Genomic DNA, 16,542 nt, shown 5'->3' with positions numbered 1-16,542 from the left:
GAAAGCTTTGAGGTATAGTCACAGTATAATTAGATAGCAATAGAAATTCTCTGTGGTGTGTGTTATCTTCCTTCTTCCTCCGGGATGGTGTGGGGGTGTGACGGTGGCTGGAAACTGGGATTGTAAATTATTAGTGAGTGTGGTGGGCAGACGAGGAGGGAGGCGAAGGTGGAGCTCTGTATGTTGTGACGGAGGAATGACGTACGGTAGGTCTAAACCCAGTCCCTTGGCCGTATCCTCGTTGTTTTAGGAGGCTTCTTAGCACCTGTTCCTTAGCTGTTTATTTTGCTTATCACACCTTAATATTCTCATGCATATATATATTTTATTTATGAGTCTAATATCGGTAGGGAATAAAAAGGTGTGAGATGCAAGGTAAATCCATGAGAAAGAAGGGTTACGGAATCTAAATCTACGAGTATACCGTCCCCTGTGGTAGTCTGGTCATGTCCTTCATTTTGGTTATAAAAAATGGCTACTCTATTCACTGCATTTTACCCCCGTCAGCACAAGGACGTTATTTTTCTTATTTTTATTGGGACTACAGCAAGGTATTTTAGAGGCGGGAGCATCTCTAGGAACGGACCTGTCTGTCTCGTTATTGATTTTGGGACGCAACATGTTTCCATTTCCGTAGACAGGTTTATTGAATCCCGTAGACTTTAGCGAATCCACACCACACTACACCATAACACATACCACACCACACAGAATCACCCTCCCACACCACACCAAGCAAATTCACTCTTCCACACCACACCACGCAAAATCACCCTCACACCTCACCACGCAAAATCACCCTCACACCACACCATGCAAAATCACCCTTCCATACCACACCACACAAAATCACCCTCCCACACCACACCACGCAAAATCACCCTCCCACACCACACCACGCAATATCACCCTCCCATATCACGCCACGCAACAAGCAAAATCACGCATCCACATGGCACAACGCAATATTACCCACACCACACCAGGAGCATTAAGTGATGGGCCCTGAAAATCCGCATTCAGTTTGTGTTCAGAATGGAAAAAGTACCTTAGTAGTGAGAGGGGTTAATGAAGGCTGTCTGTAACTCATCCAGCTTAGGGGGAAAAAAAAAATGTTCTCCATGAAATCGCAGAAAGATAGCAGTGACGATAAAAAGAAAGAGAATGGAAAAATCATTGCTGAAAACAGGCTTGGAAGTCTGTGAAAGTACACGTTCTTGGACTGAAGGGGTTAAGCTAAATTGGCGAGCTTATCCAGTTGAACTTTGGCTAGGAACAGGAAAAAAAATAAATAAATAAAAACTGGGGCATAGTCGCCTTGAGAGATGAGTTTACAGTGTTTTTGCGTAGCCTGATAACGAGTTGTGTTTGTTAGTTTTAAATGCCATGGTTGTGGTTTGTTTTAAATGTCAGTTTTTTTAAATGCCATGGTCTTTTTTAAATACCATAGTCTTTTTTAAATGTCATAGTCTGTTTTAAATGTCATAGTCTGTTTTAAATGCCATAGTCTGTTTTAAATATCATACCGTAGTCTGTCTTAAATATCATAGTCTGTTTTAAATACCAAATTCTATTTTAAATGTCACAGTCTATTTTAAATGCCATAGTTTCATCTAAATGTCATAGTAGGTGCAAGGTCTGTGTAGCCCACCTCAGCCAAATATCATTTCATATTTATATCAAACACTATACGTTTTTTACTCTAACGTGGTCTAAAATTGCCATCTTTCCATCTTGAATACTGAGCTGTAACAAGAGATTAACATTGGAGTTCGATGGAACTCATGATGAAATGCTTTGATGCAGAACTATATTATCGTCATGTTCCGTCATTTAAATACGTGAAATAATCTGCAATAAGACAAAAATGTAAGCCAGGGTTGAGTAAAAGGATTATTATGATAAAGTTCACTCATCAAAGCGTTTTCTACTTGTTTTTTCACCTACTTCCTCAACTTCTTTCTATTTTCACCATTGACTTCCCCATTCTCTGTTTATTTATTTATTTATTTCCATTTTTCCAAATATTTTCAATACTGACTTCTCCACTCTCATGCTTCTTTAGTTTTTTTTATTTCCATTTCTTTCTAGTATTTTCAACATTGACATCATTCTCATGCATCTTTATTTTTAGTTTCCAACTTCCTAGCATTTTCAACATTTCCTTCACCATTCCCTTGTTTCTTTGTTTTTCATTATTTCTATTCCTGACTACCAATTTCAAAGTTGACATCACCATTATCTTGCATCACCACTGCCCACTCCACCCCCCCCCCCATTTCCCTCCCTCTCACTCCAGCAGACAGAGTGAAAAGAGGAGGAGCTGGTTGGAATGGACACTTATTTTTCTTTTTTTCTTTTTTCTTTTCAAGGTGCGTGGAGTGGATTTTTCAATATCCTCGCACGTGTCCCTGTCCTGTCCTGTCTTGCTGTCTCAGGGAATGCGTGAGCTCTTAAATATTTTCACTGGGAATTCGGAAACTCTGTTTTCCCTGGGTATTCGTGAGCTCTAAAGATTTTCACTGGATATTCGTGAGCTCCAAAAACTTTCACTGGACATTCGTGAGCTCCAAAAACTTTCACTGGATATTCGTGAGCTCTAAAGGTTTTCACTGGATATTCGTGAGCTCTAAAGGTTTTCACTGGATATTCGTGAGCTCTAAAGGTTTTCACTTGATATTCGTGAGCTCCAAAAGTTTTCACTGGATATTCGTGAGCTCCAAAAGTTTTCACTGGATATTCGTGAACGCTAAATATTTTCACTGAGTATTCGTGAGCTCTAAATGTTTTCAGTGGTTATTCGTGAGCTCTAAACGTTTACACTGGGCATTCGTGAGCACTAAACAGCTTCACTTGGTAGTTTGAATGAGGGAGTGCGAACAGGTGTGGACGGGTGTGAATTGTGGGTGGGTGTAAGTCTAATTCTAAGTGGACGATGGACGATGGAGATGGAGGTAAATTGGACAGGTAACAGGAGGTAGGGAGGGAGGCAGGTGAGGAATATATGAGTAAAGTGTGTGTTTAAAATGGTTGACAGGATGTGGAGGATTAGTGTTGGAATGTAGCGGGTGGATATTTGGATTAAGGTAGTGCTATACCTGGATCAGTGTAAGTGGTGGGGAGAGGTAACTTGGACAGGTAACAGGACGAGGGTGGCGGTGGGGAAAGCATCATTAAAACAAGTGAGAAAATGGGAGGAGGTATGGGAGGAAGACAGAGTTGGAATAAGGGTGATGAGTGTTTGGATTAGTGTGATGCTCCAAATGGATCAGCGTAAGTGGTATTGAGGGATGGATGGACAGGTAACAGGAAGAGGGGAGTGATGGTGATGGCATGAGTAAAATGTGTTTGCCTATTATTACTGTCCCCAAGCTCATCCGAAAGCGAACCCTGTAGATTGCTGGCTAAAGTTGTCCTTCTCCAGTCCACCATCTTCTTTTTGCGAGATAGGGAGGGGACTGAAGGGCATATAAATAACCAAACAGTGGGTCCGCATGAAAAGCTGATGAGCTGAGGGAGGTTAATTTTAGAAAGTAGATGGTGAATGACAGAACCAGTTTAGGTGGTGATGAGGGTAAATTGGAAAAGTAACGGGACGAGGGAAGGGGATGGTGAAGGTATGGGTAAAAATGCATCGGTAGGTAGGCTTGGGGAGGTGATAGGATTGATAGGGTTAGTGAAGAATTAATGATGTGTGACGTAAGGTACATTTGGTTGGAAACGATGGGTAGTGAAGTCATTTGAGTGCGGTAAGTGGTGACGTTGGCAGTGTGTGGTAGTGGTAAGGTAAGCAGAGTAGGCAGTGTACATTAGGTGGTGAGGTAGGCAGTGTGTGATAGGTGGTAGGTGGTGAGGTAGGCAATATACTCGTACGGTAGGTGGTTTGGTAGGCAGTGTGTGCCAGGTAATGAGGTAGGCAGTGTGTGGTAAGTGGTGAGGTAGGCGGTGTATGGTAGGTGGTGAGGAAGGCAGTGTGTGGTAGGTAGTAAGGGTGGCCGTAATGGAAAGTAGATGATAGAGAATGGTAAATGTTTCGAAGTTAATTTTTGGACTAATTTTGATGGACGAGTTAATTTCGTCTGAGAGGTCTTGAGTTGGGCAGATAATTAGATTTGAGAGAGAGAGAGAAAGTAGGCTTGTTTGAAATTGGGCGAATACTTGTGTACTCTACTTCTTTTAATTTAAATGCGTGTGTGTGTGTGTGTGTGTGTGTGTGTGTGTGTGTGTGTGTGTGTGTGTGTGTGTGTGTGCGTGCGTGCAAAGAAACGTGTTAACTAATTGAATATTTATAAAGTAAGGAATTTGTAAATGTACCTGGAAATAAATGATGGAGTGTTTACGATCCATTGTGTAACTGATAATGTGTAAAGCCTGAGTATGTAATTGAATATATATCACTGATGGAAAGTGTAAAGGAACATGTGTGGTGAAGTTGTAAGGATCGAACTTGTAACTGTTAAATTATGCAAAGAATTGTGTGTGAATAATATGTGTGTATATGAACAAATACATGAAGGAAAGTTTGACTGCAACATAAGTAAACTAGAGGGGCACTCAGTGGAGCGCATCTCTCCGACAAGGGCAACATAATTTCCAAACCACTCTTCATAATGGGTTGGTTTTCTCATTGATTATGATTTTCCACACACACACACACACACACACAAGTAAATAAATAAATAAATAATGTTTTCGGGATCCAGAATGTGCAATACGATCCGGATCGGTCCCAAAAGTTAATCGATTGTTTCCTGGGACGTGGGCTATCTACCCACCAACTTTGGTCCAAATCTCTCTTAATTTTTTAGTAATCCTGCCAACAAACAAACAAGTAAACAACAAACAGGGGTGAAAACACTCTCCTTGTCGGAAAGACTTGAAAAGTATGTAAATGGATAAGTAAATGTTGTAAGTAACTGATCGTGTGCTAAAATGAACGTTTAATGAATAAGAACAGTGTAAGTGAACATTGTGTTGGTGAGTGAATGTGGAAACACGAATGATTGTAAAAACATGTATGCAAGAAACGTTTGTCTGTTGAAAAAATGATTGTCAAAAATTACCTTCCAAAAGTGTACAAAATGAATGACTGTAAAAATCCGAATGTGTGTAAGTCAGCGAATGTCTGTAAACGAGTCAAAATGTTTATTAAATGATTTAGTGCTCGAGTGTGTGTGCATAAATGAATCAGTAATTGAATGCGTGAGTGGGCGTTTGAACAAAGAGTGAGTAAGGACGCGTGTACTTTCGCCTTTTGAGAGAGAGAGAGAGAGAGAGGGGGGGGGGGAAGGAAGTACCGGCAGATAACTTTGTGGGACTGATACGTGATTAGACAAACTTGAACGCGGTACAGTCTGATAAGGGAGGCACAGTGGAACCCCTTCAACACGATGATGCACTTGTAGATTGATCCCTTTTGCCGGCATGATTAATCCCTCGTACTACCAGACGATTTTACTCTGCTTAGGAGATTCATTGGAGGGGTTTGTTTTAGCCTTAATTAATCCCTTCACCACTAGAGGTCCTGCTAGGGTTAAATGTTAAATCCTCTCTCTCTCTCTCTCTCTCTCTCTCTCTCTCTCTCTCTCTCTCTCTCTCCTGTCCTTTCGTCTGTCATTCCTCTCCCCTCGTGACCTTTCTCTCCCTTCCTCTCCACCATCCTTTTTTTCGTAGGAAGAGAGATGAAAGCAAACAGCATCAGACTTATTGATCTTTCGAAGGCCGTTTGGTATAGGGCTTTCTACAACCTCTTCAGTTAGATGACGTATTTTTTTTTTATTTAGTCATTCATTTATTTATTGTTTTTATCGTCCTATTTCCAGATTTTTTCATTAATGATTTTTTTTCAGTTGGGGGTTAGATACAGCCTTCATTAACCCCTTCCCTGCTAGGCGGCGCTCTTAAAAAAAAAAAAAAAAAAAAAAAAATAGTATACTCCTTTTACCCTGACTGGGCTTAAATTTGTCATCTGTCCATCTTCAACACTAGAAGTTAATGTTAGTCACGAAGAAGTGCCATGAAAAGTCCTTGAGCCGCAGTGAAATCTTTCCCTCATTCAGCTTCGTGTAATTAGCTGCAAAAGGACGAAATTGTGGGTCAGGTTAGGATAAAAGAAACATAGTAACAAGAATAAACTCCAAAATTACGTCCTCATGTTGAAGTGCCTGACCTTCATCTTTCCTTCTTTCTTCCCCCTCTCCTCTCCTATCCTTTCCCTTTTCTTGTCCTGCTCTCCCCTCTCTCCCTCACCCCTTCTTCCTTCCCATGATTTTTTCTTCTCTACCATTTCTCATCCCAGACTCGTTTCTTTGCTTTTTTTTTTTTTTTTTTTTTTTTTCCACCCTCTTTCTTAGTCTCATTTTCCTTCTTCCTCGTTTTTCCTCTCCTTCTCTCACACTTCCTCTGCCCCCTCCTCTTCGTCTTCCTCCTCTCCTTTCCTTTGGCGCTTCAACTTCTCTTTATAGTTCATTCCCTCCTTCCTCTTTTTCATCCTTTCCTCTTCCTCTTCGTCTCCTCTCCCTTCCCTTGCTTATCGTCCTCTTATTTCTTCTGATCCCCCTCTTCTCTCCTCTCTCCTTCCTTCCCTTTTCTCATCTCTTCGTCCTCTCCTCTCTGGCCTCGTTCATACTCTTCCTTCTTTTCTTTTCTTTCCCTCTTCTCTTTTCCTCTTATCCTGGGCCTCTTCTTTCCCTCCATATAATTTCTCTTCTCTTGCATCTTTTCCTCTTTCTCGTTACTCTCTTCTTTTCCTCCTTCCATCATCTATCACTCTTACATTCCTCTTTTTGCTTTCCTATCCCCTCTCCTTTGTTCTGCTCCCCTTCCCTCCTCTCTTTTTCTCCTGCTTCTCTCGCTGCCTCTTCCTCCCAGCCTCTCTTATTTCTCCACTGCTTTCCATTTCCAGCTTCCCGTCTCCTCACTCCTTTCTTCTCTCCTCCTCTCTTCCCTCAGTTCTACTTTCATTTCTTCTTCCTGTCCTCTCCCCTCTCTTTTCCTTCTCACACCTTCCCTGCTCCCTTCCCTTCCTTCCCTTCTGCTTTCCTCTATTCCTCCTTCTCTCACTCTGTTGCCCTCCTTTTACTCTTTCTATACCTGCTTCCCTCTTTCCCTCCTTCCCTCCCCACCTCCTGTCTCCCTCGTCCTTATCTCTACCCCGCCCTATCGCATACGGTACGACGTGGGGTCACAGATGCAGACTCTCATATGCGCACCAATCACAAGCTCACGCAAAACTCCACTCACAGGTTTGCTACAGATATGAGAGAGAGAGAGAGAGAGAGAGAGAGAGAGAGAGAGAGGTTAATTTAAGCGCCTGGTACACGGTACCAGCGTACCTAATCAAAACTACTGCTAAGCCCAACTGTGTGTCTGAGCTTACAGGATAATTAAATACGAAAGTTTGTTTTAGTCATGAAGCTTCCCTGGCAAGCTAACTAAAGCCTGTAGCGTTGTGGAGCAGATCTTCGTTGCATTTGCTCATTTATTATACTGGAAAGGGACGCCTTCACTTGTTAGCACTGACATGACTGGGTGACATCGCTCCCTGGTTATACAAACGTCCCTCAGTTCCTTCCCTATCCCCCGAAAAGAGGATGATGGGCAGCAGGATAGGGGCAACTTCAGCGTGCAGTCCACCGGGTTGACGCGCAGTTGAGCCATGGGACATAACGGCCTCTGCTACTTCAGTACGATGACGTGTGTAATATTTGTTGCCTTTTTTTTCGGCTTAGGGAAAAACCTCTGATAGTGAGGGGATATGAAAAAATGTATCTCTAGTTAATGGTGTCTTGAATTGCTCAGATGAAAGATAATATCCACATACGGTATATTTTTAATTTTTTTCTTGCTTGTTTTTGTGCATTCGACTCTGGGCATAGATTCAGCAACCCGTTCCCTAAGGTGCAGCAGTTCTCTTACGTTCCATAAACCTTCCACAGGCCACCACTTCGGCGCTAACACCTACTGTCCCTACTGAATACATGCCAGGGTGTCTCATTCTGGATCGATGTAATGATTTATTGGCAAGATGTTATAATTTCAACACCACTCAACATGATGCCGTTTGTATTACACTGATGCAAGCCCTCGACGAGTGTATTTGGTTTAGGAGAGAGCAGTCGTAATGAATGGGTTAGTAGTAGTAGTAGTTTGTAGCCTTTGGTTTCATCTGAAACGTTAACCCAGTGGACTGCAGGCTTAAGTTGTCCTCCTTTTGAAGTCCACCATCCTCCTTTTGGGGGATAGGGAGGGAGTTAAGGGACGTCTGTATAACCGGGCAGCTCCACGGTACGGCTATATCAGTGCCACCACATGAAGGTGTCCCTCTTCATCACCAAAATGAATGTGTTAAAGATAATAGATTAGGATTTACAGTTATACACAGATTACACCTTACGAATCCATGAATATAACACAAGCGAGGGAGATTATATGCCCAGTGACATCTTTATAACACAAGCTAGAGGGTATAACCAGTGATTCACCCTTATACTGCATTGATGTAAGCAAACGGGTATATTCAGTGACTCAGTTGTGTGACTACGTGAGTATAACGCAAGGGAGTGGTTATATTGAGTGACTAGACCAATATGACGTGAGAGAGAGAGAGAGAGAGAGAGAGAGAGAGAGAGAGAGAGAGAGAGAGAGAGAGAGAGAGAGAGAGGTATATTCATTGCTTTAACGAATATATAAGGCAAGCGAATGAGTGAGTATACGGAGTTGTTGAGCCTGTGTTTACCATTAAGTGTGTAGGAGTTGGGAATTGTCCGCGCTTCTGTGGTTTATTTTGTCATCGCTTGGGCTGATCTGATTACGGGTTGGAGGATGGTGTGTGTGTGTGTGTGTGTGTGTGTGTGTGTGTGATTAAGGGTCAGAGGCTGGCGAGCGGTGTTGGTGGTGTTGTGGCGTTTTCTTTGCTGTTTACATCTCACTCTGGAGGTGTGTGTGTGTGTGTGTGTGTGTGTGTGTGTGTGTGTGTGTTACTTTGTGGGTATGTTGCTGTTTACTTTTGATACTGTTTGGATTTGTTGCTCCATAGGGTTAATGTTTGGTCGGGTACTATAGTTTGTATTGTTGTTATATACTGTTTTCGTATTTAGTGTTGCAAGATAGTGTTGCTGTGTAGTGGGGTTAGATAAAGTAGGAATAGTTTGCAGTGTTAACGTATGGTAATGGTGCTCTTCAGTGCAATGGTCGTATGGTTGTGTTGTAATTTTGTATGGTTGTGTATTGTAGTGATATGGTTGTGTAGTGTTATGGTATTTGGTTGTAGTGGTGTTGGTGTGGAAGCCTAAAGACCTTGCTCTGCCCGGCTTCAATAACAGAGAGAGAGAGAGAGAGAAGCGCATTTCAGGGGGTGGGTGTTGCGGGCGGGTCAATACAGCCTTCACCCCCGCCCATCACCGCCCTCCCATCCAACCCCCACCCCACGCCCAGCACCTCGCACCCCACAACCCACCCGCGCCCATCACTGCCTTTCCCGCCAGTATCCCACTCACCTAACACTCACTTCTGTTCCATTTCCCATTCACTTCCCACCCACGTTTCACTTCCACCTACTTTCCATCCACTTCGATCCAAAGTCCGACCCTCTTTTGTCCCACTTCCCACCCACTTTTCGTCCACGTCCCACTCACTTCTGTCCCACTTTCCACCCACTTTTTGCCCACTTCCCACCCACTTTTTGCCCACTTCCCACCCACTTTTTGCTCACTTCCCACCCACTTTTTGCCCACTTCTCGTCCACTTTCCACCCATTTTTTCGTCCACTTTCCACCCATTTTTCTTTCACTTCACACCCACTTTTCGTCCACTTCCCACCCACATTTCGTCCACTTCCCACCCACTTTTCATCCACTTCCCACCCACTTTTCGTCCACTTGCCACCCACACCCTCTTGTCCTTGTTTATACCTTGCCCTCTTTCCAGCCAATTATGAACGTAATAAGAATAATGGAGGGAGAGGAAGAAGGCAGGGGTAAAGGAGAGAGAGAGAGAGAATAAGGGTTGTAACAGAAAGAAATCACAAAGTTAATTTAGTGGTGTTACCGAAAAGAGTCTGCAATCATAACTTAAAAAAAAAAAGGATAATCAATTCCATTAAGTCTAGTAATGTCATTATATATATATATATATATATATATATATATATATATATATATATATATATATATATATGTATGTGTGTGTGTGTGTGTTTATTTTTTACGTATTTAATTATGTGTTTGTTTAGAGATGACGCCAATCAGTTTTATTCAGTTTTGGACCTCCCCCACTCTCGTTGTGAAGGGGTTAATGAATGTTAATGTATAACTCCTTTAATTTGAGAAACCTACCCCTCAAAAAAAAAGAAAAAATATACAGTATATATTATTATTGTCCGAGAAGTGACAAGAATAAAATAGAAAAGATGTCCCTGTGTTGAAGGGGTTAATATAATAGGGATAGAGGGATAGGAAAAATAGTGATAAAGAAACTGAAAAGTAAGGATAGAGGTGAAGAGTAAGGATAGTGGAGTTGAAAACGATGGGCTAGCGGCACTGAAGAAATATGGGTAGAGGAGTTGAAAAAAAAAGGGATAGAGGGATTGAAAAAATAGGGATAGAGGGATTGAAAGAATACGGATAGAGGGATTGAAGAAAAATATAGGTAGAGGGATTGAAAAAAATGTTGATATAGGGATTGAAAAAATACGGATAGAGGGATTGAAGAAAAATATAGATAGAGGGATTGAAAAAATACGGATAGAGGGATTGAAAAAATACGGATAGAGGGATTGAAGAAAAATATAGGTAGAGGGATTGAAAAAAATGTTGATAGAGGGATTGAGAAAATACGGATAGAAGGATTGAAGAAAAATATAGATAGAGGGATTGAAAAAAAATGTTGATAGAGGGACTGAGAAAATAGGGATGTAGGGATGAAAAATAGGGATAGAGGGGTGAAAAAATAAGGATAGAGAGATTTGTAAAATACGGATAGAAGGTAAGGTCTACCTTGTCATATCCCCAGGTTTATTATTATTATTATTATTATTTACAAAAGGTCAGCAGGAAAAGGAAAATCAATAAGAAAACTTGATAAAATCGTCTAAAGGTAACAAAATAAGAAAACTCATCAGCGAAGTGAAAGGGTTGAAATGAGAAGATAGAGGCGAGGGGGGGGGGTCCAGCTTCCCTCACAGCCCCAGCGTGGGTCTGATGGGCTTGTCAGTGCCGATAAGATAAGCTCATCTCTATCGCCGGCCATGTCAACGTTGCCCACCTCCCTGTATTCGGCCCCCAGATGCGACACGACGGTACTTAACAAAGCTCACTTGACTTATTAACAAAGCTCACTCAGATATACTTACATTCTTCAAACTTACTCACTGTATGCATAAAACTCGCCCAAATATACTCATAGTGTCCACGAAGCACCCAAATTTACTGTGTGCACGTCACTTAGTCGTACACACACACACACACACACACACACACACACACACACACACACACACACACACTTCTTGCAGACTGCTCGTTTATTTCTCTAAGTACGATGAGATTTTATTGTATTTCGTTCTTTCTACTTTCCGATGATTTTTGCTCACCTCAGGATATAGGCCTACCTCTTGTAATTAATGGATTATAAACAGTCTTCATTTACCCTTTAGTGAAGAGATCAGTGTAAAGTATTTCTTGTTATTTTTGCTTACTGAGATACTGTGTATTTTAATCCATGTACAGTTGGCATTATCTGACCCGTCTCGTCTTGTGCTTCTCTCATGGAATATGAAAATGAGGCTTGTATAGTCGCAGCAAGTGACACTGATTACATTTACTTGGCCACAAATCAGATTCAGTCAATATCAGTTTCAGTAACCCTGTAGCTTCTCCTCCTTAGTGATTTATTTGAATATTACCTGTTGCTATTCTCATGTAGTCTGTGTTTTTTGTATCTTTAGATGTCGACATAGAGTGGATCAGTATCATACAAGAAGGTATTAGGGTGTATGTGTGCTTAAAAAAAAAAAGAAAAAAAAAAAAAAAAAAATAGCTTTCCAAATCCACTGAGAATTCGACCCCAAACCTCCAGTCACTCTGATAGTCGTTTTCCATTTTATCCTGGCTCTCCGTCCAGTATCAGTTTTCGCACACATTAACGGACATTTGTGCTGCCTTAATACTTTATCACAGATTCAGATTATTAAACCTATTTTTAAGAATACAGTAATAGTTTTCAGGTCCCTGTTCTAGTGGGAAGTTATCGTTAGTCGAGATTGCGTTACTCCGCACAGATGAAACCCATTTTACAGATATAACTATAGCACCTGTCAAAATACCTATAATGAGCTGCACTACAACCCACACATTTTTATTCCCAGTATTTATGAAATCTTGGCACCTTTTGCCTAATACTTTCAGAAATTCACCATTTCAGGAACATCCATACTGTTGAGAAGCAAGATTTTCCAGGTAGGTATCGGTAGTGCTGGAGTATTCCCGATGATTCTCGATTTTTCTCATTACGTGCCAGAGTTACCAGAAAGCCTGCTTCTGTGACTGGAGGTACTTTGTAAAGTTATGCATTCATTCTTATTATCCATTTTATTTTGTCTGTATTGTTTTATTTATGCGATTGTGAAATTATGTAATTTTATTTCAGTTTGTATGCTAAAGCATTCAGAATCTTATGTAATGTAAGAAAACTCCGTCATGTTTTGGATGTCTCTGATTTGGCAACTGTTGTAGCTAGAGTATACTCGAAGAGTATAATGCAAGATTATATAAGGATGGGGGAGGGACTAGAGGGCCTTCAGTTCAGTTTAAGTATAGTTCAGTGTCAGTGAAGTTAGTGAAGATTGTACAGCTCCAGTACTTGTGAAAACAGTGAAGTTGGCAAGCATTAACTGTAATGATTTGGAAAATAAAGACAGCAAACTTAAGAAGCCAGTGTTTATTTACGACGCCTGACCTGAACTTGGGTACTGTACACCGAAAGGCTGACCATAGGAAGAACAACTCACTGGTCAGCGTCCTTCCTATACTGACTTACTGCTGTTGGAGCCTATGGCAGTGTGGGACGGGGACGTGACAATACTGAATTTTCCAAAACTTCCCTCTCCTTCTCCTTGTGAAACATTTTTTTTCTTTCTTCCTTAATTTATTGGTTAATTAATTTACTTATTTACAGATTTATGCAAAAATTGACATTTGATCCTTTGCCTTTCAGAGCAATATGGAGGTGGGTGTGGCCTCGTACTCTTCGCGGCAGCCAGTGGGGGGATCTCCAGACAGGGCGCGCAGTGGGCCAGCGAGGGGCAATCTACATGTCGAATTTGCCCAGATAGGGGAAGTGAAAGAGAGGAAGGAAAAGTACCTGACGGCGAAGTACGGCGCCCACCAGATGTCTTTAATCAGGAAGAGGCTGGGTGTGGAGATGTGGATGTTCGATCAACTACAGACTCTCTATCCGTCACCAGTGAGTGAACCCGCGTTATTAGTTTTTGTTGGTTTCTCTCTCTCTCTCCCCCTCTCTCTCTCTCTCTCTCTCTCTCTCTCTGCAATATATTAATGTCTCTAGCATTTAAAAAGTTTGCATTTATTTTTAGAATTTAGATGAATAAGGGTTTTGCGATTTCCCCTTTCTGCCTTTTTGCAGTTGGTTCACCGTAGATATTAATTATATGTAGGTATTTAGTAGCCAAAGTGACATAACACATATGAGTCTTACTATCTATCTATCACCAGACGCCTTAATCCCTAAGAAGTGGCCACAAACGAATCGCCTCCTTGTCACCCTGTCCCGACATTAGTATCACGGGTATCACAAAACTTCTACCTCGTCTTCTCACATGCACTATTACTACCATCAAGGGATTTTACTGTCCCAGACACACTCTTACACCAGATATATCCAGCACCCTCCATAAACCCTCCCCGTTCACTCTGTCATACTCATCCAAATCTTAAATACAGCATATTATACCAGTTCTTATTCTTTGCAGTGTATTTCACTTCTAATGCCCTCTTTGTAAGTATCTGACCTACGCACCTTACACACCTCTCTGAACTCGCACTATTTCTTATCTACCATATCCATCCCATTTTTTTTTTTTTTTTCAACCTCTCTGCCAGTCTTTAACTCCTTCAACACGATGATGTCTTTTCTATTTTTTTTTTTTTTTTCACTTTTCAGGCAGTTATATTTAATTTTGAGAGAGATTTTTCAAACATATTCTGCCATACACCTTTCCTGGTATGCTCATCAGATTCGACCCAATATGATCTGTAATTATTCTTCTTATCCTTCCCCCTGAATAGAGGGTTCATAAATTCTTTTCTGCAACCTTTCTGGTACTTTCCTTGTATCCCTCGTTGGACTGGATACCCTGTTCATCATGTTAGTTATCGCTTTCCCATCATATTCATCATTTCTCCACTAATGCCATTCATTCATGCCTTTTTATACAACTTAAGCGCATTAAATACCGTGTATACAACCTCATTGCCACACTGTAAAGCAATCAGAACTCAAGGTCACGCCCCAGTAGGTTAATACTTCAAATTTCTTTATCTGATGTTGCCAGAGAACTAAAATATTATCTCCATATGTCTTCACATCTTTATCCTCTTGCGCACTGCCATCCAAACTTCCAGCGTTGTCTTCCACCCCTTCACCACATTTATTTATCTAGTATCCTTTTCTGCTGTTTAATATTTCGTTATATCATTCCAGTTCTGGTCACGAATCTTTCTTTCATACAGATATAATCCGTTTTATCTCTGACTTTTTTCTAGTCATCTGTTTTATTCTCTCTCTCTCTCTCTCTCTCTCCCTCTCTCTCTCTCTCTATGTCTTAAGCATAATCTTCCTTGCTTTCTTTTTCTACAGTAAGGTTACACTTGTCTTACTTTTCAACTAGGCCTTTACCTCTTTGATTACTCCCGTTAACTATTTTCTTACCGCTTATTACGACTTCTGCTTTTATAATACCCATTCTTCACATGATTCCACTCTTCTATATCCTTCTCTTTATTAAATGTCAAACCAACCTTTTTTATTTGTCTCATCCTTAAATATATAACGGTAAGGAATTTCAGTCATCTTGCCTTATTCTTTCGTCTACTGGCTTCTTCATGTTTTTGTACTTCCACTTATTTCTTAATCTTAGATAATACAAGGAAGTGATGATGTTAATGACCTTTTAACTGATTTTCCATTCATATCTGTTTATCTGATTCTTCTTTCCTCCACAGTTACATAATCTATAACTGCTTTCTGTTCTTTATCTTTTCCCTGCCAAGATTATCTGTGAAGAAAATATATGCCTCCAAAGAACGTTGCTGTTTTCATAAAGGTTTAGCAAAAGTTCCTTAGTTCTGTTCCTCTGTTTTAAATATACAGTATGTTCATATACTTGCTTCTACAGTACAGTAATGTGTTGGTTTTCATGCAGGTATATGTGTGTGGAGGCGGTAGGTATGTAGATCTGAATATAGGGTTGCTGGCCTCCTAGCTGCTCTTGGTTATGAGTATGACTTCCTTCCCAGGGTCAGACTTTCTCTCACCAAACCAGACCATTTATCACAAAAGACCAGACAAACCAAACGTGCCTCCAAACCCTCAAATGGGCTAAACCAGACATACATACATACATACATAGGTAGAGAGATAGATATAGATATATACTGTATGTGTAATAGCTCTACAAACTATACACGTGTGTGTGTGTGTGTGTGTGTGTGTGTGTGTGTGTGTGTGTGTGTGTGTGAGATTGTAAACTAGACAATCCATTTCCTGAGGCCCACCAGTCGACCTACAGTATGCACAGTAAGTGGCATTGGGCATTAACACTCACCTACTGAACTGATCACATGCCAGGTTTGTCTCATTTAGGATCAGTGTAATGGTATTATTTGAGTTATGACGTGTTGATGGGTCAGGTAGATATATTAGAATTGTTTTAATAATAGTTAAATCATCAAAGTGTTCCCTGCCCCAGCCTGAGATCTCTCGTCCATCAAGACAGTAGCCGACTTCTCTAACATTTGAGTGGCTGTACCAGAATGAGGGCTCATACACTTCTGAATCAGACATACTTATTATGAAGCAATTATTTTACGTTTTTCAGTGGTGATAACCATTTGTTATGCACTGTCTTGGTTTTTAAATTACAGCTCTTTCCTTCTACACCAGTACTGGCCCATGATGCATAGGGGGAGGAGGCTTCAAGGAAGTGAGTGAAAGATTACTGTACATATGGAAGGTATTTGTGACCATTACACGAACCAAACATGAACTATCGTAATCGTAAAAGGTACAGCCTTCGCATTACACTTGACATCTTTTGACCCTAACTTGCTGAAAAAAATTAGTAATTCTGGATATGGGTAGCAGATACAACCCAGTTTCTATTTGCCATGGATTATCTTGCATAGAATGTAGAAAATGTGTGTTTTAAGACAAATGCCTGATAAATTTTTTTCTTTTTTATTGTCAAACCTTACCATACTAACAGAGCTCTGTGATGGCAAGGAAGAAAGTTGTAACTCAAAAATG

The 16,542-nt window shown here is 40.8% G+C and overlaps 1 protein-coding gene across 2 annotated transcripts in view; it reads left to right on the top strand.

The window, feature by feature from the left end:
* Positions 1–16,542, top strand: part of LOC145399073 (protein phosphatase 1 regulatory subunit 14B) — a 273,182-nt gene that overhangs the window by 247,634 nt on the left and 9,006 nt on the right. For both annotated transcript variants that reach the window (XM_080271826.1, XM_080271827.1), the window contains one exon: positions 13,213–13,461. In XM_080271826.1, the coding sequence (XP_080127952.1) occupies positions 13,213–13,461 (249 nt within the window). The remainder of the gene's footprint in view (positions 1–13,212; positions 13,462–16,542) is intronic.

Source organism: Coenobita brevimanus, chromosome 47 (genome assembly GCF_032717465.1).
Source record: "Coenobita brevimanus isolate Jiangsu-jjx chromosome 47, ASM3271746v2, whole genome shotgun sequence".
Taxonomy (NCBI): domain Eukaryota; kingdom Metazoa; phylum Arthropoda; class Malacostraca; order Decapoda; family Coenobitidae; genus Coenobita; species Coenobita brevimanus.
The sequence above is the reverse complement of the archived record's forward strand: the minus strand, read 5'-3'. Positions and strand labels throughout refer to the sequence as shown.